Below are 20,724 nucleotides of genomic sequence, written 5' to 3' on the forward strand. Positions count from 1 at the left end.
TTATAAGTTTTATATAATCCATATTTAATTGCTTTTTAACATTTTCCCTTTTCCCCTAGTTTCTCTCGAAGAAGTTTAAATTTGCTGCCATGTTAGCTACCTTTGTTGGATCTGGTATAGTGCATGAATATATCTTGACTGTTGCTTTGAACTTTTTCTATCCAGTGCTCTTTGTGTTCTTCATGTTCTTTGGAAGTAAGTATCTTGACATGCTGTGAGTACTGGGTATTATGCTAAAAGAAAACAAGACAAAATCGAAACTATAAAATCACTATAGAAAACGAAATAGTAAGTACATGCCAGTATTTATCAAGTGGCAAGAACATTGACTTTGCATAATTGTATACAACTTGGTTTAAGATATTTACACCTTGAAATAGAGAAATCAACAAGGTAACCTCTAGGAAATGACTGTGTCTCCACTCTGGAAAACTATCATTTTTGAGGTGGGTAAAAAGGGACATGTTAGAATATGAATAATTCCATGAAATGTATTTTCCCCTATTCTGAATACTATAGGAATTCCTATTAAATGCTGATTAATAAACTTCAGCTCTCAGGTTCCTTTTTTATTTATAGGAGAATTGTTTGGGAACATTTGATGCTCACTGTGATTATTAAATGACAGCTGATATCTGAGGCCACTCGTCTCCTGATAGATTATTTTGTTAACTCTCTATATTTTTTTGTTTGTTTTTTGACTGCCGGTTATATATTTCTCTTCTTCCTAACAGCATCTTGCTTGCATATTTTTTTTTACTGAGGCAAAATTAACATAAAAGAAACCATTAGTCATTTTTAAGTATACAATTCAGTAGCATCTAATACATTCACCACCACCTCTAGTTCCAAGACATTTTTGTTACCCCAAAAGGAAACCCCATACCCATTAAGCACTTCCTCCCCATTCCCCACCTCTGCTTGGCCCTTGGTAACCACTAATCTATTTTCTGTCTCTTTGGTTTTGTCAGTTGTGGACATTTCACGTAAGTGAAAGCATACACTATGTTACTTTTTGTGTCTGGCTTCTGTCACTTAGCCTAATGTTTTCATGGTTCATCCATGTTGTTGTACATATCAATCCTTCATGCCTTTTTATGGCTGAATAATATTCCATTATATGGATATACCATATTTTCTTTATCCATTCATCTGTTGGCGAACATTTGGGTGGTTTCAGGCTTTTGGCATTGTGAATAGTGCTGCTATCAATATTAGTGTACAAGTAATTGTGAGAATAACTGTTTTCACTTCCATATATAAGAGTGGAATTGTTGTGTTATATAGCAATTCTGTTTAACTTTTTGAGGAGCTGCCAGACTGTTTCCCAGAGTGGCTGCACCATTTTATGTTCTACCAGCAATGTGTGAGGGTTCCAATGTATACATATCTTTACCTCCTCACCAAGACTTATTTTCCTTTTTTTAAAAAATTATGGTGTGAAATTGTATCTCACTGTGGTTTTGAGTTACATTTCTGTAATGACAAATGACACTGAGTTTCTTTTTTATGTGTTTGTTGGCCATTTCATATCTTCCTCAGAGAAATGTCTATTCAAATCCTTTGCCCATTTTTCAAAATTCGGTTGTCTTTTATTGTTGACTTGTGGGACTTCTTTATATATTCTGTATATGATTTACAAATATTTTTCTCCCATTCTGTGGGTTGTCTTTTCACTCTTTTGTATGTTGCCTTTGCACAATTTTTTATTTTGAAGTTCAGTTGTTAACTATATATTTTTTTATCATCTTTCTAACTTTAGTGACCTTAAACTTCATTGTCAATGATAGCAGGAAAAGGCCAATTTGGAATCTTATGCTATGGATTTCTCTCTTCTTGGGCCACGGAATGGTAGTGTGCTTATATTCTCAAGAATGGTATGCACATCAGCATTGTCCTCTGAAAAATGTGAGTCTTCAGACTGGCTGGAATAGAAAAATAGCCTATTTGTCTTCTGAATATGAGGATGGACAATATTGAGAAGGATACTAGTGGAGGGTAAGATGAACTAGTGTAAGGAAGGGAAATAAAGAGTTAAAGCATGATGTTATTTTTAGTCTTACTGCACTGTCCTCGTTCTTGGTTCTCTTCCTTCTCTTTTACTGCTTTTTCTTTAATGTCTTCTCTAATTTTCTTCCTGTTTCCTAAAAATACAGGTATTCTCCAAGGTTTCTCCAATGGAATGTGCCCTTTTCCCTGCTCCCACCAGCCTATACCTATGCATTTTTTCACCCTGACCCTTCCAATGTAATTTGCTCTTGGTAAAAATGTCAAACAATGCTGATATACAGGCATACCTTAGAGATATTGCAGTTCAATTCTAGACCACCACAATAAAGCAAATTTCAGAATAAAGCTGAGTCACATGAATTTTTTCGTTTCCCAGTGCTTATGAAAGTTATGTTACACAATATTGCAGTCTGTTAAGTGGGCAATAGCACTATTTCTAAAGAAACAATGTATATAATTTTATTAAAATGTGACATAGAAACATGAAATGAGCATATGATATTAGAAAAATGGCACTGGTAGACTTGCTCAATGCAGGGTTGTCACAAACCTTCAATTTATAAAACATGCCATAACTATAAAGCATGACAAATTGAAGCACAATAAAACAAGGTATGCCTTTACCTTGTTCCGTTTCCCTTATTGTATTGTTTTTGTTTTTGTTTCTCTTGTATCAGTCTCAATTAGCCTTAGGGCTTTCATTTTTAGCTACATTTGGATGACTCCTAAATCTAAATCTATAGCACTAAATTAGCTGATGTCTTGATAAATCTGCCACGGTATGTCTCACAAGCACCTTAAACTAAAGGTACCCCAAATCAAATTAATGACTTTATTTCCAAAGCCTTTCTTTGTACCCTGTTTTTGTTATGCTATCCTAATATCCCATGTTATTTCCTACTAATTCCCTTTGTGAAACTAAAGTAACTGCTCTGGACTCTGGACTCCTGATAATTGTCTCTGGTTATGCCGCTTCTTACACTCAGTTTCCACATGCCAGATTCTGTTCTCCTGTCAAAACCCATTTGGATGGTACAGCCCCCATTAAGCTTTTTCAAATTCCTTCTCCTCCCTCTTTCTTGCTTCTGAATTTTCATAGTACTTCATTTCCTCCTTTTTGAGAAATTCAGTAATTTTTAACCATGTATTAATATAATTTGTACATATATTTTATCATCTTTCATCTTCTACTATCATTTAGATTTTAAGCTGCTAAAAGTAGGGCTCTGCTAAAGCAAACAAGCAAGATAGGAAACAGGAAAGGAAGTTCCTGTTGGGAATTTGGTCAGAAGTCCATGCAGTTGTGTAATTTTGAGTTTACTAGACTTCAGAAATTTTATGCATAATTTCTCAATTGAATAAACCTATATTGTAAATAAAATTACTAAATACCTTTTGAATTAGTGAGCTGCTTATAAGAAGAGGACACTGAAATGCTAGGAGATATTTTAGAGATGTACAGTATATAATTAACACCCCCTAATCTACCACCATATACCTTGTAACACAATGCATCCAAATAAAGTATTCCTCCGCTCTTTTTTTCTCCTTTGTAGCCCACGTTTCTGGATTACATTCGGCCACGTTCCTGGACTTGTTATTATGTGTTTTAGAACTTGGGACTGAAGACTGGATGTTCTTCCTAATTGGAGGCCAGCTGCTGTTTCAAACTATTACTGAAGTTATTCATGTTATTGGATAATTCCAGGCTTTACAGATGGCTCAGTCTATTGCTGGGTTATATGAAGCTGTGCTGTTGGACATTCACTGGAATCTGACACACTTAAGGACTTTTTTTTTCCCTTTTGGGTAAGGGAGCCTGATAGCTGAGATAATGACAAGTTTTTCTGGGTCATATCTGCTCAAACCTCAGTAATTATTTCTGTGCATCTTTTGGTACTTCATCCAATCAGAGACTGGACGCCATCATATTTTCTTGGATACTGAATTAGCCAAAACACTTGAAACTATTTCGGGACCTCAGGCTTAGAACTTTTTTTTTTCATGTACACTGTTGAAATGGATGCTAGTTAAAAATGTGATTACAGAAAAATAGAAAATAATTTTATATGGAATGATTTTTTCCTATTTCTAATATAAAGAGAAAAATGTCATCCATTTTCCAAATATAATCTTATTGTAAATCCTTTTCTTTAAATCTTTACTTGAAGAAAATTTTTATTTCTAGTCAATGCCAATCTTGTTTTTTCTATACCAGGGATTCTTAACCTTTTTTTGTTCTATGGACCCCTTTGCCAGTCAGGTGAAAACCATGGACCCCTTACTAAGTCCACACTATACTGACTGTTTAATAAATATATCACCATCGCACCAACAAGTCCCCAAAAAAATGTTTTTTTGAAGTTCATTTCAAATTCCTGAACCCCTGGTTAAGAACTCCTGCACTATATGATATAGGTTATGATATCTGCGAAGCTCTTCTTCTTAAATTTCTTCCTGAATTGAGTTTGTATCCCTAACATTATATACTGAGGGGATCAGAAGTTGGAAGGAAAAAAGAAGAAAGCAGCATGGGAGAAAGGAAAACATATCCTCTTATAACTTCCAATGTATATGGTTCGAAGGTTTGCCTACCTAATCATGTGTTTAATTATTTTGTTTATAATGGAATTTAGGTGAAAAAAGACATTTTTATATTTTTAAGTTTTTTTAAGTAGATAGATTACACAAAATGTTACACAAAAATATAAGGGATTTTCATATGCACCACTCCCCACAACTCCCACCCTTCCCCATATTAACAACTTCTTTCATTAGTGTGGTAAATTCATTGCAAGTGATGAACACTCTTGGAGCATTGCCACTAAGCATGGCATTGTAGTTTACACTGTCTCCCATTCAATTCTATAGGTTCTGGCAGGATATAAAATGGACTGTATCTGTCATTGCAATGTCATTCAGGACAATTCCAAGTCCCAAAAATGCCCCCATATACACCTCTTTTTCCCTCTCCCTGCCTTCAGCAGTGTTCACTGTCTCCATAACAATGATATAATTTCTTCCATTGCTAGAATACAAATTCTATAGTAGAATATCAATAAGTCCACTGTAGTTCATATTTTCTTCCCCATTCCTGAGTATCCTAGGATGGTGATGCCCACTCCACCTCTAACTGAGAGGGGGCCTCTATCCCATATGGCTGATGGATGGGACTCCCTTGCTTGCAGTTGTAGACTCTCAGTTCCTTGGTATGGCGGTTGTCCATCTTCACCTGTTTGTTAGTTTTCCTGGGTGAGTCCAATGAACTGGAGAGTAGGTGTTGCAACTCTGCTGAGGCTCAGGTCCCAGCTGGCAAATGGACAGCCCAAGGATTCATGTCTCTTGGACATACACCTACCAACTCCAGCATCAACTATGGATTCAAATAGAAGGGAGAGAAGAGGCATGTGGACAGAAGACACATCTGAGTCCAACTCTGTCACACTTGGGAGTACAAACTCTGAAGTAGGGTCCACTGGCGAGGCACCAAACTCCAGAGCTATCTGCCATGACTGTAGGACTTGGTCATCTTCAGAGCTCTCAGGAGTCCCACTGTTTGGGGTGGTATCTAATTTGGCAGTCTATGAGATCCTGTTGCATCGTGCATAAACATTACCTCTGGGATGAACTCCCGATCACTTTGAAGTCTCTTGGCCATATAAACTCATTTAATGTCTTTAACTTTTTCCCCTTTCATTCAAGATATTTTTCCAGTTGCATTGCTTGTTGAAGTGTGGTAGTAATCCCTCAGTGGGTGGGAGGCTCATCACTGGCAGTCATGTCCCATACTGGGGGAAAGGTAGGGAATTCATATGCTGAGTTTGGCTCAGAGAGAGGCCACATTTGAGCAACACGGAGGCTCTCAGGAGGTAGTTGTTAGGCACCCTATAGCACTAAGCTAAGTTGCAATTTCAAGAACAAAGGCTCATAAGCATAATTGTCAATATCAAGGGCCCATCAGTGGACCATCCTTCTTCACTACTCCTTGCCATGTTCTTGGAGGATTGTTGCTCTTTCATTAGAGAATGTCAGAGTCTCCCCAGAATGGGAATTCAATGTTCTTTCAATTATTGTGTGACTCTCCACCCACTGTGACAATGCCCCATGAACATTTGAACACATTTATATACCTTATATCTATGCCCAGGTGCACTTCCTCCCATGTATTCCCATCCCTTACACCCCACACCAATGATCCTCCCCAGCCACAGTGTTAACCCTACTGTGGTCCAAAACTTCTACAAATATAAGTCAAGAATATCACCAAATACAATTAATAGGAAAATGAAATAATAATGATAGGTTTAAACATAAGAAATAAAATATACAATAAATTTGAAAAACTAAAACTAAACTAAATTGGAATATTAAAAGTAATGAAAAATATTTATTAAAAACTTTTGATGCTTTGTCTTTCATCACTTTAATATCTGTTTTCCTCGGTGCAGTGACATTTTCTTCCATTTCTTCCCAAGTGTCTGACTTTTTTCATTTTGTCTAGAAAGAGGTTTTAGGTCCCAGTAAAGTTACATATAGAACACAGGGGACTCCCATATATCCAACATCCTCCCCCTTTTCCCTCTTCTCATGTCAATAACCTTTCTGTATATGGATGGTATGTTTGTTACAACTGATATACAAATATTGAAAAATAGCCAGTGACCATGGTCAATGGTTCACATTATGGTCTACACTCTAGACCATTACACTTTTGTATATTTTAGATGAAATTCAACATGACCTGTATCCATCATTGCAAGATCATGCAGAACCCTTCCACAAAACTTTTAGGTAGTAAGTTTTCTGAATTTATTTAGAGGTATCATTAGGGATAATTATTTCATTATCTAATCATATTGATCTATTTTGAATTATTTTGTAGATTTTTCAGTCTATAACATTAGTAATCATTACCTACATTAATATTAAATTAATTATTAAAGAGCCATAAGCTGGCTTCTGCATTTGCTCAATTATCATAATTTTAATGGTCATTTAGTTTTTGGTGAGACAAATTAACCTGTTACTGTTTTCAAAGAAATATACCCTGTACATTATGTTTCCATGTTACACATTGCCCATTCCTAATACATTGTTGTGTGTAGGAATTATTTTGTTTGTATGTATTATGTATGATTTTGTTCCTAAAGATTGAGCATTTTTTTTCTTTTAATTATCTTCTTTATCTTTTTTAAAAGATACATAGATCACAGAAAATGTTCATTAAAAAATATAAGAGATTCCAATAGATCCCACTCCCCACGCTCCTGCACTCCTCCCACATCAACAATCTCTTTCATTAGTGTGACACATTCATTGCATTTGGAAAATACATTTTGGAGCACTGCTATGATTCCTGGATTATAGTTTACATTGTAGTTTATTACCCCCCCCCATTCTATTCAGTGGGTTATGAAGGATATATAATGTCCTGCATCTGTCCGTGCAATATCATTCAGGAGAACTCCAAGTCCTGAAAATGCCCTCATATCACAACTCTTCTTCCTTCTCCCTGCCCTCAGCAACTCCTCAGCCACTATTTCCACATCAATGATACAATTTCTTCCATTCTTTGAATCACAAGAGTCTTATAGTTGAATACCAGTCAGTCCACTCTAATCCATATTTTATTCCTGCATCCTGCAGATCCTGGGATAGCGATGTCCCCTCCACCTTTACATCAAGAGGGGGCTTAGATCCCACATGGCTGATGGATGTGATTCTCCTGCTTGCAGTTGTAGACTCTCGGTTCCCTCATGTGGTCGTTGGCCATCCTCACCTCCCTGTTAGCTGACCTGGGTTACTCAACAAACCACAGAGTAGGTGTTGCAACTCTCCTGAGGCTCAGGGCTCAGCTGGCACATGGACTGTCCAGAGACTCAAGTCTCCTGAGCATACACCAACCCCAGCGTCAAGCACAGTTTCAGTAAAAGTGACAGAAGAGGCATGTGTGGAGAGGTCATATCTGAGTCCATCTCCATCACACTCAGGAGCACAAATTCCAAAGTAGGACCCACTGACAAGGCACTGAAGTCCAGGGCCATCTAACATGACTGTAGCCCTGTGTCTTTGTAGGCCTCAGGAGCACCACTACCTGGGGTTGTATCTACTTTGGCTGTCTCTGGGATCCTGCTGAATCATACATAAGTGTGATCCCTCTGATGACCTCCCGACTCATTTTGAAGTCTCTTAGCTATATAAACACATTTGTCTTTACCATTTCCCCCTTATATTCAAGGTCTTTTTCTAGTTGGATCACCAGCTGCTGCTTGGTAGAAATCCCTTGGTGCCATGGAGACCCATTGCCGGGAGTCATGTCCAACACAGGGGAGAAGGTAATTCATTTGTATGCTGAGTTTGGCTTAGAGAGTGGCCACATTTGAGCAAAATGGAGGCTCTCAGGAGGTAACCCTTAGGCACCCTGCAGCTCTAGGCCTACTTGAAATTCCTAGCACACAGGCTAGTCATCAATATGAAGAGCCCTTCATGGGACTATCCTTCTTCAATGGTTTTTTGCCTTTGCGCTTGGGGGATTGTTGCTATTCCATTGTGGAATGGGACAGAGCTTCACTCGATGGGACCTCAGCACTCCCTCAGCTGTCGTGTTTAACTCTACGTACTATGACAATACCCAATGAATATCCGAACATATGAGCATTGAAAGAGATATCAGAGGCTGCATAGTTCAACTTCTCACCCAAAGAAATGAGACTTATTTAGTATCCAAATGATCATTACTTAGTACAGACAATTTAAGAGGCTCTCTTGCTATTCTAACTGGCCCACTGTTAACCATAAAAAATTTTGGAACACTTTCTCAAATTACTTTAAACTCATTTGGTGTATCACAAGAAGATAAGAAGAGTTTCTTAATAGTTACAACTTACTTTAGACCATAAGTCCCAGTGAAATTTTATTCACCATACATTTCATCTAGATGAAATAAGGCAGATTTTAAAAATCAAATCCAAATTCTACAAATCAAAGTGCACTTCAAAGGATGTCATTAAAGCAGAGAAAAACTCGCCACATGATCTCAAGCAGTAATGGTCTATACAGTGTCATTTTAATTGCAGTGAAAACAATCTCAATGACTGCTTTTTTTAAATTTTTTTATTTTTTGGCTTTATTTGCCAAATGTAATGTTTAATGTAACATTAAAAAAATATGAGGTCCCCATACACTCCCCACCCCTCTCACCCCACTCCTCCCACAACAACAACCTCCTACATCATCATGGAACATTCATTGCACTCGGTGAACACGTCTCTGAGCACTGCTGCACCACATGGTCAATTTTCCACATTATAGTCTACACTCTCCCCCAGTCCACTCAGCGGGCCATGGGAGGACAGACAATGAATGACTGCTTTTAATATATCTTGTAATCTAAGGTATTTTTTTTGTAATTTTTTATTGTCTTTGTTTTTCTTCTTTTTATTATCTCCCCACCCCCACCCCCTTGTGGCTTTTTGCGTGCTGTCTGCTCTCTGTGTCCACTCACAGTGTGCTCTTCTGTGTCTGTTTTTTATTTATTTCCCCTCCCTCCCCCTTGTGGTTTGCTTGCTCTCTGTGCTCTGTGTCCATTCACTGCATAAGCTTCTGCGTTTTTTTGCTCCCTTTTTTGTTTGTCAGGTTGCTGAGCTGGCTCTCTGCAGTGCTTGTGGGCTGGCGGCAATCCACAGCACTTGCGGGACTGATGACACTCCATGGCACTTGTAGGCTAGGCAGCACTGCACAGTGCTTGCTGTTGGGGCAGCACTCTGTGGTGCCTGGGCCAGTGGCTCTCCGCAGCATGTGGGAGAGCCTGTCTTCACAAGAAGGCCCTGGGACATGAACCCAGGGCCTCCCATATGGTAGACCAGAGTCCTACTGATTGAGCCACAGCCACTTCCCTTATTGTCTTTTCTATAAAGATACATAGATCACAAAAAGTTGTATTAAAAAATATGAGGTTCTCTTATACCCCACACACCACCCACCCCACTCCTCCCACATCAACAACCTCTTTCATCATTGTGGCACATTCATTGCATTTGGTGAATACATTTTGGAGCACTGCTGCATTGCATGGATAATAGTTTACACTCTCCAGAGTATATTCAGTGGGTTATGGCAGGATTAATCATGTCCAGGATCTTTCCCTGCAATATCATTTAGGACAACTCCAAGTCTCAAAAGTGGCCCCATGTCACATCTCTTCTTCCCTCTAACTGCCCTCAGGAACTATACCATGGCCAATTTCTCCATCGATGATACAATTTCTTCCATTCGTAGTCACAATAATTCTATAGTAGAATACCAGTAACGCCACTCTAATCCATATTTTATTCCTCCATCCTGTGGACCCTGGGATTGTGATGTCCACTCCACCCTGATATTGAGAGGAGGCTTAGGTTCCATATGTTTGATGGATGCAATCCTCGTGCTGGCAGTTGTAGGCACTCTTGACTCCCTCGTGTGGTAGCTGACCATCTTCACCTCCCTGTTAGCTGATCGGGCAAGTCCAATGAATAAGAGAGTATATTTGCAACTGTGCTGAGGCTCAGAGTCCAGCTGGCACATAGCTAGTAGAGATATTCAAGTCTCCTGAGGATACAACAACACCAATGCCAACGACAGGTTCAGTAAAAGTGACAGATATTAAAATGAATTAGTTACTTGGATTTGTAACTACTTTTTTTTTTTTTTTGATGGGTAGGTGGTGGTAGTGAGGGAGGATTTGTGGACAAGGTAGGCTTTCCCTCCACTCCTACCCCAAGATAGCTACCTCATCTGTTTGCTCATTGTTTTTGTTCCTTGTCTGCTTGTTGTCTGTGTGCTCTTTAGGAGGTGCCCGGAACAAAACCCAGGATCTCTCATGTGGGAGGCAGACACTCAACTGCTTGAGCCACATCCACTCCCCTATAACTACTTTTAAAATACAATGAGGGAACTTAGAAAAACAGATTGGTCTAAAACTTGGTTATGAATAAGCCGAACTCTTGAACCAAAAATTATGCTGTGTGAAATTTCAGTTCTGAAGAAGAGTGGCATTCTTAGGCCTACACAGTCATACCTTGGTACTTGACTACTTGGAAACCCATCAAATTTGGTACTTGACGTATTTTGACGTGAAAATTTTGCCCCGCTACTCATCATTTGTTTGGTACTAGACATGGAAGCTAAAACTTGTCAGTGTCTGTTGCCTCAAAACTCGCTACCATTTCCAGCTGAAACACAGGGTTACACACTTGTGATGTCATAGCTCTTGCCCTGTAAACATTCCATTACAGTCTTATCTCAGCTTCTGTAGTCATTTTGTGATTTTTGCATTTTTTTTTCATTATGGGTCCTAAGAAAATGAGCAGTGATAGCACTGTACAGAAAAGAAAATTGCTTTGCACCACCCTTGAGCAAAAAAATAAATAAAGTAACAAAATATGAGAGCTGACCTTGCTAGCGAATATGGTATGCCTAGAACAACAGTATCCACCATTGTAAGGAATAAAGAAGTGATTAAAAACAAAAAGGCTATGCATATATCAGTTTATGTCCTTATTTTCAGTTCTTTTGGGTATATACCCAGCAGAGAAATTGCTGGGTCATATAGCAAATCTATAGCCAGTTTTTTGAGAAACCGCCAAACTGTACTCCAGAATGGCTGGATCCTTCTGTATTCCCACCAACAGTGGATGAGTGTTCCCATTCCTCCACATCCTCTCCAACACTTGTAGTCTTCTGTTCTGTTTTGATTTTTTATTTCTCTCCCCTCCCCCCCCCACCAGTTGTCTTCTCTCTGTGTGCCTTCACTGTGTTTTCTTCTGTGACCGCTACTATCCTTATCAGCGGCACCGGGAAACTGTGTCTCTTTTTGTTGCATCATCTTGCTGTGTCAGCTTGCTGCATCAGTTTCTCCATATGTGTATCACCATTCTTGGGCAGGCTGCACTTTCTTTCACACTGGGTGGCTCTCCTTACAGGGTGCACTCCTTCTGCATGGGGCTCCCCTACGCAGGGGATGCCCCTGCATGGTACAGCACTCCCTGTGCCCATCAGCACTGCTCATGGGCCCAGCTCCACACAGGTCATTGAGGCCCAGGGTTTGAACCACAGACCTCCCATGTGGTAGGCAGACACCCTATCCATTGGGCCAAGTCCACTTCCCTCTTCTGTTTTTTTGATAGCCACCAGTCTCATGGGAGTGAGATGGTATCTCATTGTAGTTTTGATTTGCATTTCCCTAAGAGCTAATGATTTTGAGCTTTTTTTCATGTGCTTTTTAGCCTATTGTATTTCTTCTTTAAAGAAGTATCTGTTCAAATCTCTTGCCCATTTTGTAAATGGGTTGTTTGTCTTTTTATTTTCAAGATATAGGAGTTCTTAATATATGCAGGATATTAGTCTCCTATCAGATATACAGCTACCAAATATTTTCTCCCATTGGGTAGGCTGTCTTTTCACTTTCTTGACAAACTCCTTTGAGGTGCAAAAGACTTTAATTTTGAGGAAGTCCATTTGATCTATTTGTCCTTTCCTGCTTGTGCTTTGGGTGTGAATTTCATGGAGCCATTTCTATTACAAGGTCCTACAGATACTTCCCTACCTTGTTTTCCAAGGTCTTTATGGTCTTGGCTCTTATATTTAGGTCTCTGCCCATCTTGAGTTGATTTTTGTATAAGGTATGAGATGGTAATCCTCTTTCATTCTTTTGCATATGGATATCCAGTGCTCCAGGCACCATGTGTTGAAGAGGCCATTCTCCCCAAGTTGAGTGTGTTTGGTCATCCTGTCAAATATCATATGGCTGTATATATGAGGATCTATATTAGAACTCTCAATTTGGTTTCATTGGTCAGTGTGTCTGTCCTTGTGCCAATACCATGCCGTCTTCACTACTGTAGCTTTGTAGTATGTTTTGAAGTCAGGTAGTATGATACCTCCAATTTCCTTTTTCTTCTTCTTCTCTGGTTATTCAAGGCCTCTTTCCTTTCCAAATAAATTTCATAGTTAGTTTTTCTAGTTCATTAAAAATGCTGTGTAGATTTTTACTGGGATTGCATTGAATCTATAGATCAGTTTTGATAGGATAGACATCTTATTAATATTTAGTCTTCCTACCCATGAACAGGGAATATTCTTCCATTTATTGAGTCCTTCTTTGATTTCCTTGAACAGTGTTGTGTAGTTTTCTGTGTATAAGTCTTTCACATCCTTAGTTAAATTTATTCCTAGGTATATGATTTCATTATTTTCTATTGCAGATGGTACTTGTTTCTTGATTTCCTCCACATATTGCTCAGAAATGCTACTGAATTTTGTGCATTGATCTTATAACCTGTGACTTTACTGAACTCATTTATATAAGTTCTAGAAGCTTTGTTGTAGTCTTCTCAGGGCTTTCTATGTATAGAATCATGTCATCTGCAAATAGTGAAATTCTGACTTCTTCCTTTCCAGTTTGGATCCCTTTTATATCTGGGTCTTGCCTCTGTGCTTGAGCAAGTACTTCTAACACAATGTTAAATAGAAGGGGTGATAGTAGGTATCCTTGTCTTCTTCCCGATCTTAGAGGGAAAAGTTTTAGGATTTCACCATTGTAAATGATGTTAGCTGTGGGTTTTGATATATACCCTTTATCAGGTTCAGAAAGTTTCCTTCTATTCCACTCTTTTGCAGTGTTTTTATCAAGAAACTGTGTTGTATTTTGTCAGGTACTTTTTCTACATCTACAGATAAGATCATGTGATTTTTTCCTTCAATCTGCTTATGTGGTGAATTACATTGACTCATTTTCTTATGTTGAGCCACGCTTGCATACCAGGAATAAATCCCATTTGGTCATGGTGTATAATTGGTTTAATGTGTTGTTGAATACAATGAGCAAGTATTTTGTTGGGGATTTTCACATCTAGGATCATTAGAGAGATTGGTCTGTAATTTTCCTTTCTTGTGGTATCTTTGTTTGGCTTTGGTATTAGGGTAATGTTGCTATCATAGAATGAGTTAGGCAATGTTTCTTTTGTTTCGATTTTTTTGGAAGAGTTTAAGCAAAATTGATGTTAGTTCTTTCCAGAATGTTTGGCAGAATTCACCTGTGAAGCCATCTGGCCCAGAGCTCTTCTTAGTTGGGAGGTTTTTAATGACTCATTCTATCTCTTTACTTGTGATTGGTTTGTTGAGATGATCAAATTTTTCTTTTCTCGATGTAGGGGGCTTATCTGTTTCTAGGAATTTGTCCATTTCTTCTAAATTGTTCTTCTCATTGGAATATAGTTGTTCAAAGTATCCTTTTATGATGGTCTTTATATCTGTGGGGTCAGTGATATCCCCTTTCTCATTTCTTATTTTATGTATTTACATCATCTCTCTTTTTGTCTTTGTTAGTCTAGCTAAGGGTTTGTCAATTCTATGGATCTTTTCAAAGAACCAGCTCTTGGTTTTTGTTTTTTTGTCTTTTGTTTTGAGTTCTTTCTTATTTTCTATGTCATTTAGTTCTGCTCTGGTCTTTGTTATTTCTTTCTTTCTTCTTCCTTTGGGTTTAGTTTGTTGATTTTTTACTAATTCCTTCAAGTGTGTAGTTCTTCAATTTTAGCTCTTTCTTCTTTTATGGTGTATGAATTTATGGCTATAAATTTCCCTCTCAGTACTGCTTTTGCTTCATCCTATAGATTTTGATAGGTTGTGTTATCATTTTCACTAGTTTCAAGGTAGTTACTGTTTTCTTTAGAGATTTCCTTCTTGACCCACTGTTTTAATAAGAGTGTGCTGTTTATGTTCCATATCTTGGTGGCAAATCTAGGAGTCTGGCCCTTGCAGATGTCCGGCTTCACTCCACTGTGGTCATATAAATTATTTTGTATGATTTCAATCTTTCTCATTTCACTGAGACTTTCTTTGTGGCCTAGCATGTGATTTATCTTGGAGAATGATCTATGTGTGCTTGAGAAGAATGTATATCCTGCTGTATTTGGGTGTAATGTTCTGTATATGTCTATTAGGTCCAGATCCTCTAATCTATTGTTCAAAGTCTTTGTTTCTTTATTGATTCTCTTTTGAGATGTTCTGGCCAATGGTCATCATGGTGTATTAAAGTCCCCCCTATAATTGTAGAGGCATCTATTCCTTCACTTAGTTTCTCCAGGGTTTCCCTCACATATTTGGAGGTGCCCTTGTTAGGGGCATAAATGTTTATGATTGTTCTTTCTTCTTGAAAGATTATCCCTTTCTCTAATATGTAGTGTCCATCTTTGTCTCTCACAACAGTTTTGCATTTAAAGGCTATTTTGTCTGATATTAAAATTGCTACATATGCCCTTTTTTGGTTATTGTTTGCCTGTAAGATTGTTTTCCAGCCGTTCACTTTAAATCACCTTGAATCCCTGGGTCTAAGATGAGTTTCCTGTAGACAACATATGAATGGGTTGTATTTCCTTATCCAATCTTCCAATCTGTGTCTCTTAACAGGAGATTTTAATTCATTGATTTTTAGTGTTATTACTTTCAAGGAATTACTTATATTTGCCATATTTTCTTGGGATTTGTGTTTGTCTTATGTTGTTTGATTTTTTTTCTCTTTTTTGTAGTTTTAGTTGTTCTTACACTCTCCTCCAACTCTGTCTCTCCTGTTTCTTTCTTTCCTCCTGCAGAACTCCCTTAAGTATTTCTTGAAGGGCAGGGTTCTTGTTGGTATACTCTCTTCATTTCTGTTTATCTGTGAATATTTTGAACTCTCCATCATTTTTGAATGCTAGCTTTCTGGACAGAGTATTCGTGGTTGGAAATTCTTTTCTTTTAGTATCTTCACTATGTCAAGATCTTTATGCCTCCGTGGTTTCAGATGAGAGATCAGCACTTAATCTTATGGAGCCTCCCTTGTATGTGATGGTTCTCCTTTTTCTTGCTGCTTTTAATATTTTCTCTTTGCCTTGTGCATTGGATAATTTGACAAGTACATGTCTTGAGGTAGGTCTGTTGGGATTTATGTTGTTTGGGGTGTGTTGTGCTTCCTGGACATGTACATGCATCTCCCTCAATAAGTTTGGGAAGTTCTCAGCCATTATTTCCTCCAACACCCCTTCTGTACCCTTTCCCTTCTCTTCTCCTTCTGGGAGGCCTATATTGTTTTTCTTTGTGCATTTTGCATTGTTATACAGGCCCCTAAGTTCCTGCTGGACTTTTTCTATCTTTTTATCGATTAATTCTACTACCTGTTTGATTTCAGATGTACTGTTTACCACATCACTCATTCTTTCCTTTGCCTCTTCAAATCTGCTGTTACTTGCTGAGAGTGTATTTTTGATTTCTTGGATTTTGCTATTGATCCCTATCATCTCTGTGATCTTTTGTGCATGATCACAATTTCTTCTGTATGCTCTCCAAGTGTTTTCTTAATATGCTTAATCTCTTCCTTCACTTCATTGAATTGGTCCATGATACATGTTTTGAGAGCTTTAGTTACTTGTTCAATGTTCCACTTCTCATCCTGGTTTTTAGTTTGTTCATTGGATTGGGCCACGTTATCCTGATTATTGGTATGGTCTGTAGTTTTTTGTTGCTGTCTTGTCATCATTTTATCTTGTTGGGTTTATTCTGTTGATTATCTTCTTCATCTAGTCTTAGGGTTTAATTAGGTGTTGTTTTTGTGTGTGTGTGTCAAGTCTTCTCTTTGTCACTTTTTTCTTCTTATTCTATTTCCTTGTTGTTGGCTAAGTTCCCTTGAGCAAATACCAATTCTGTTGCAGTCTCACCAGTTTGATGTCCAGACACCTCCCGCCCTGCAGGTTCCTAAAATAGCCTGCTCTGGTAGGACTCCATCACCACGCAGCCGGTCTTTTGTAAGAGAGATACGATGGTGTACTTACTCAGATGCCATCTTGCCCTGCCTCCTCAGCACTCACTTCTTATGCTTCAAATCCTTGGCATTGGCTTGGGGAGGGGCAGGCACTTCTTTCTTCACTTCAGTGTTCTTCACTTTCAATGTTCATTAAAAGCTATCCAATCATTTTAAACAAGATTGTTAAAGGGAGGGCAGGGCAAGATGGTGGTTTAGTGAGTGCACCTGATAGTCTCTCCTGCAAAGAAGTGGCTGGGCAGTGTTAGAAATTCTTCAGGACCAGGCTGTTTTGGGAATTTGCAGAGCAGGAGGTGTCTGGACATCGATTTCTTGGGAAGGTACAAGAGAAAATTCATATTAAAGATAAAATTCAGGCTCTCTTACACGGAATTAGGGGCTGAGCGTGGGACGCTACCCCCTGGGGCGGACGGAATTGCGGCACCGGCACCGCAGTGGCAGTTCCTGGAGGCTCTGCAGTACTGGGGAATTTATGAGCCCTGAGTGGGCTATTAAGGGGCTAACAGGGCAGGAGGCCTTCGCAAACTGATTTGGTGAGACAGATGGGAGTTATTTGCATTTTTGATTTCTGACACGAATAATAGCACTTCCGGCTAGAGCCCCGCCTTCAAGGCCAGCTGCTGATCTTCATCGGCCTTAAATCGCTCACAGTAAAGAGACATCACCAGGAGGCTATTTCAGGGGATTGCAGGGTGGGAGGCGCCTGGAAGCCGACTAGGGGAATCTTTTGCGAGGCGTGGGATTTTCGGTTTCGGACACTGATACAGCACTTCCAGCTAGAGCCCCGCCCCCCCCCCCCCCATGGATGAATCTTGAGAACCTTATGTTGAGTGAAGCAACCCAGGCATTAAAGGACAAATACTACATGACCTCAATGATATGAAATAAGCAAGCTGCCTCAGAGAGCTAGAGACTGGAAGATAGGCTTACAGGAAATCGGGGGGTAGAGGAAGGATGTAAGCTGACATCTACATGGGTGAAATCTATGATAAGTTGGTGGAAAGTATGTGCACAAAGAAGAGATAAAATGGGGGCATAGAGTTACCTTTGGGTGGGACTTTGCGGGTTTGAGGGGGGCTAGAGATGGGCGGATGGGTAATATTGCCCAAAAAATTGGGGGGAAGAAGGGGCAACATACGAACATAGGAGATTGTCAGGTGTTGGTTGAAAGTAAAATGCTGAGAAAACCGTATCAAAATATATTTTAGGAAAGTTAGTGTTTAAGATACTCAAAGGGGATAATCTGATGCAGGACAGACTCCTAGAGAATATTTGAATGCTCATTTTGCCAGAGTGGGTTATACCATTGGGTAGAGACCCATATAATGAGAGTGAAGGTAGACCCACATCCTGGGGAGGACTAATGCCATCAAATAGAGGGAACTGTATCTCTCAAGAGAAAGGGTGGCTCCCAGGACATTAGGGCAGTTGAGCAAGTCAAGCCCTCAACACTGTTGCAAATATCTCTGAACATGGCTCCTCAAGAAATGAAGATTGACTGTCACTGTGGGCCCCAAGGGGAGGGGGAAATAGATATTGAATAGATGGAACCAAAGTAAATGTGAGGGCAAAAGAAGTGTTTCACAAGAGTACACAAGGATGGATATAAAACATGTAATATTACACCAAAAACATATAGGGGACGATAGACTAATAATGTAAACCATAATGTAAAACATAGGATAACTAAAAAATTTAGAAAACTGTATAGCCTAAAGTATAAACCACAATGTAAACACAAATGTCACCTTGTTTGAAAGCTATTGTCTCAATATCTGTACATCAGTTTCAGTAAATATGATATGAATAAGTTAAAAGATTATCGCTGTGGAAGGGAAAAGGTTTTATAATGGATATGTGGGAGTACTGTATATTGTATATATGAATTACTGTGATCTAAGGCTCTTGTGAAGAGAAGCTCAATAATTTCGAAAAAAGAAAAGAAAAAGATAGGATGTAGAATTTTTCCAAATCAATATGTATTCTATATCTAACCTTTAAACTCATTGCTATATTCCATTTTACTAGTAAGGGAACCTGACATTATATTGGGCTTCACTTTTCAGGAAGTTTTGGATCACAGAGTGGTTCAACAATGGCAGCAGAGGAATACTGGTATGGGATGTTATTGACAGGCAATACATGGTTGACAGGGAGTTATACAGGGCATGTGTCCAGGGGGCATGGAAATGTAGTGGAAACAATTAAAAACAACAGCTGGGGGGATACTGGGTACCTAGCCGGGGGGGGGGGGGCTCTGTCGTGATCCCTAGGGGAGCAGCGGCAGTCCCCCATGTGCAACAGTAAGGACCAGGAAGGAAGGAGGGTCCAACAGTGAGCCGTGATACTAATGACTATGCTTGTGAGCCTATACACTTGAAATAAGAACAAGGCCTAGAGCAGCACTGTGCCTAAGAGTTCCCTCCTGACAGCCTCCGTGTTACTCAAATGTGGCCAGTCTAGAAGCCAAACTCAGCATGTAAATGCAATGCCTTCCCCCCAGTGTGGGACATGACACCTGGGGATGAGCCTCCCTGGCACCGAGGGATCACTACCAAGTACCAGCTGATGACATAACTAGAAAATGACCTTAAATTAAAGGTTCAACGCGGACCAGCAGAATATCCCTGTCTACACATAAGAACAGAAGATAAAAATGCTGTTTGACCTAAAGTAAGGGGGAAATGGAAAAGACAAATGAGTTCATATGGCTATGAGTCTCTAAAAAAAGAGTCTGGAGGTTGTCAGAAGGATTGCCCTTATGCACACCTGAGCAGAGTCTCAGAGACAGATAAAGTAGATACAACCCCAGGTATTGGTCCTTGTGAGGGCTAAAGAGACCCACAGGTTCTATGGTCATGGCAGATAGGGTTCACTGCCATGCCAGTTGGCCCTTCTTTGGAGCTGGTGTTTCTGCATGATGGACCTGGACTCAGATGGGATCTCTTTTCACAAGCCTTTCATGCTACTTTACTGGAATTGTAGTTGGTGCTGAGGCTTAAGATGTATCTAGGGGATTTGAATCTCTGGACTGACAATATGATAGCCAGGCCCTGAGGTTAACAGACTTCAGCTCCTATACTCTGATTTATTGGACTCACCCCACTCAGCTAACATGGAGGTGAAGAAGGTCCACCACTACACCATGGAGCCTAGAGTGCCTACAACTGAAAGCAGGAGGATTGCATCCAGTATCCATGTGGAATCTAAGCCCCCTCTTGACATAGAAGTGGAATGGACACAACCAAGCCAAGGTCCACAGGAAGGAGGAATATAGTAAGGATTAGAGTGGACTTACTGACATTCTATTCATGAACTATTGTGGTTAATAATTGAGAAAATGTGGCATTGGTGTGGAAAAAGTGGCCATGGTGGCTGCTGGGTGCGGGGAATGGGAGGAAGAGTTGAGATGTGGAGGCATTTTTGGGACTTGGAGTTTTCCTGAGTAGTGCTGCAGGAACAATTGCCAAACATTGTATGTCCTCCCATGGCCCACTGGATGGAACGTGGGAGAGTGTGGGCTATGGTGTGGACCACAGGCCATGGGGTGTAGCGATGCCCAGAGATGTACTCACCAGATGCAATAGATGTGTCATGATGATGGGGGAGAGTGTTACTGTGCGGGGAGAGGTGGGGTGGGGGCAGTGGGGGTGAATGGGGACCTCATATTTTTTGAATGTAATATTTTTTTAAAAATGAATAAATAAAATAAAATAAAATTTAAAAAAAGATTGTTAAAGGCACTCACACTCATGTTTCCAACTCACCAAAATTTTTTTTTCAGGTTTATCTGCTTTAGCATTTGGGTAGGAGTGGACAACTCATAGGAAGACATGCATTTCTGCTATTATTAGGTCCCTAATGTTTAAAACTAATGTGTA

General features: G+C 39.4%; 1 protein-coding gene and 1 long non-coding RNA gene across 2 annotated transcripts in view; one reads left to right on the plus strand and one right to left on the minus strand.

The window, feature by feature from the left end:
• Positions 1-4,348, plus strand: part of LOC101424051 (sterol O-acyltransferase 1-like) — a 78,661-nt gene extending 74,313 nt beyond the window's left edge. Inside the window, exons 14-16 of the mRNA XM_058274805.2 lie at positions 60-195; positions 1,763-1,908; positions 3,567-4,348. Of these exons, the coding sequence (XP_058130788.1) occupies positions 60-195; positions 1,763-1,908; positions 3,567-3,623 (339 nt within the window). The 3' untranslated portion in view covers positions 3,624-4,348. The remainder of the gene's footprint in view (positions 1-59; positions 196-1,762; positions 1,909-3,566) is intronic.
• LOC131273052 (uncharacterized) overlaps positions 1-20,724 on the minus strand; it is a 25,253-nt gene continuing 4,529 nt past the window's right edge. Inside the window, exon 3 of the long non-coding RNA XR_009180158.2 lies at positions 1-233. This is a non-coding gene — a long non-coding RNA (uncharacterized lncRNA). The remainder of the gene's footprint in view (positions 234-20,724) is intronic.

Source organism: Dasypus novemcinctus, chromosome 13, assembly GCF_030445035.2.
Source record: "Dasypus novemcinctus isolate mDasNov1 chromosome 13, mDasNov1.1.hap2, whole genome shotgun sequence".
Lineage (NCBI taxonomy): Eukaryota > Metazoa > Chordata > Mammalia > Cingulata > Dasypodidae > Dasypus > Dasypus novemcinctus.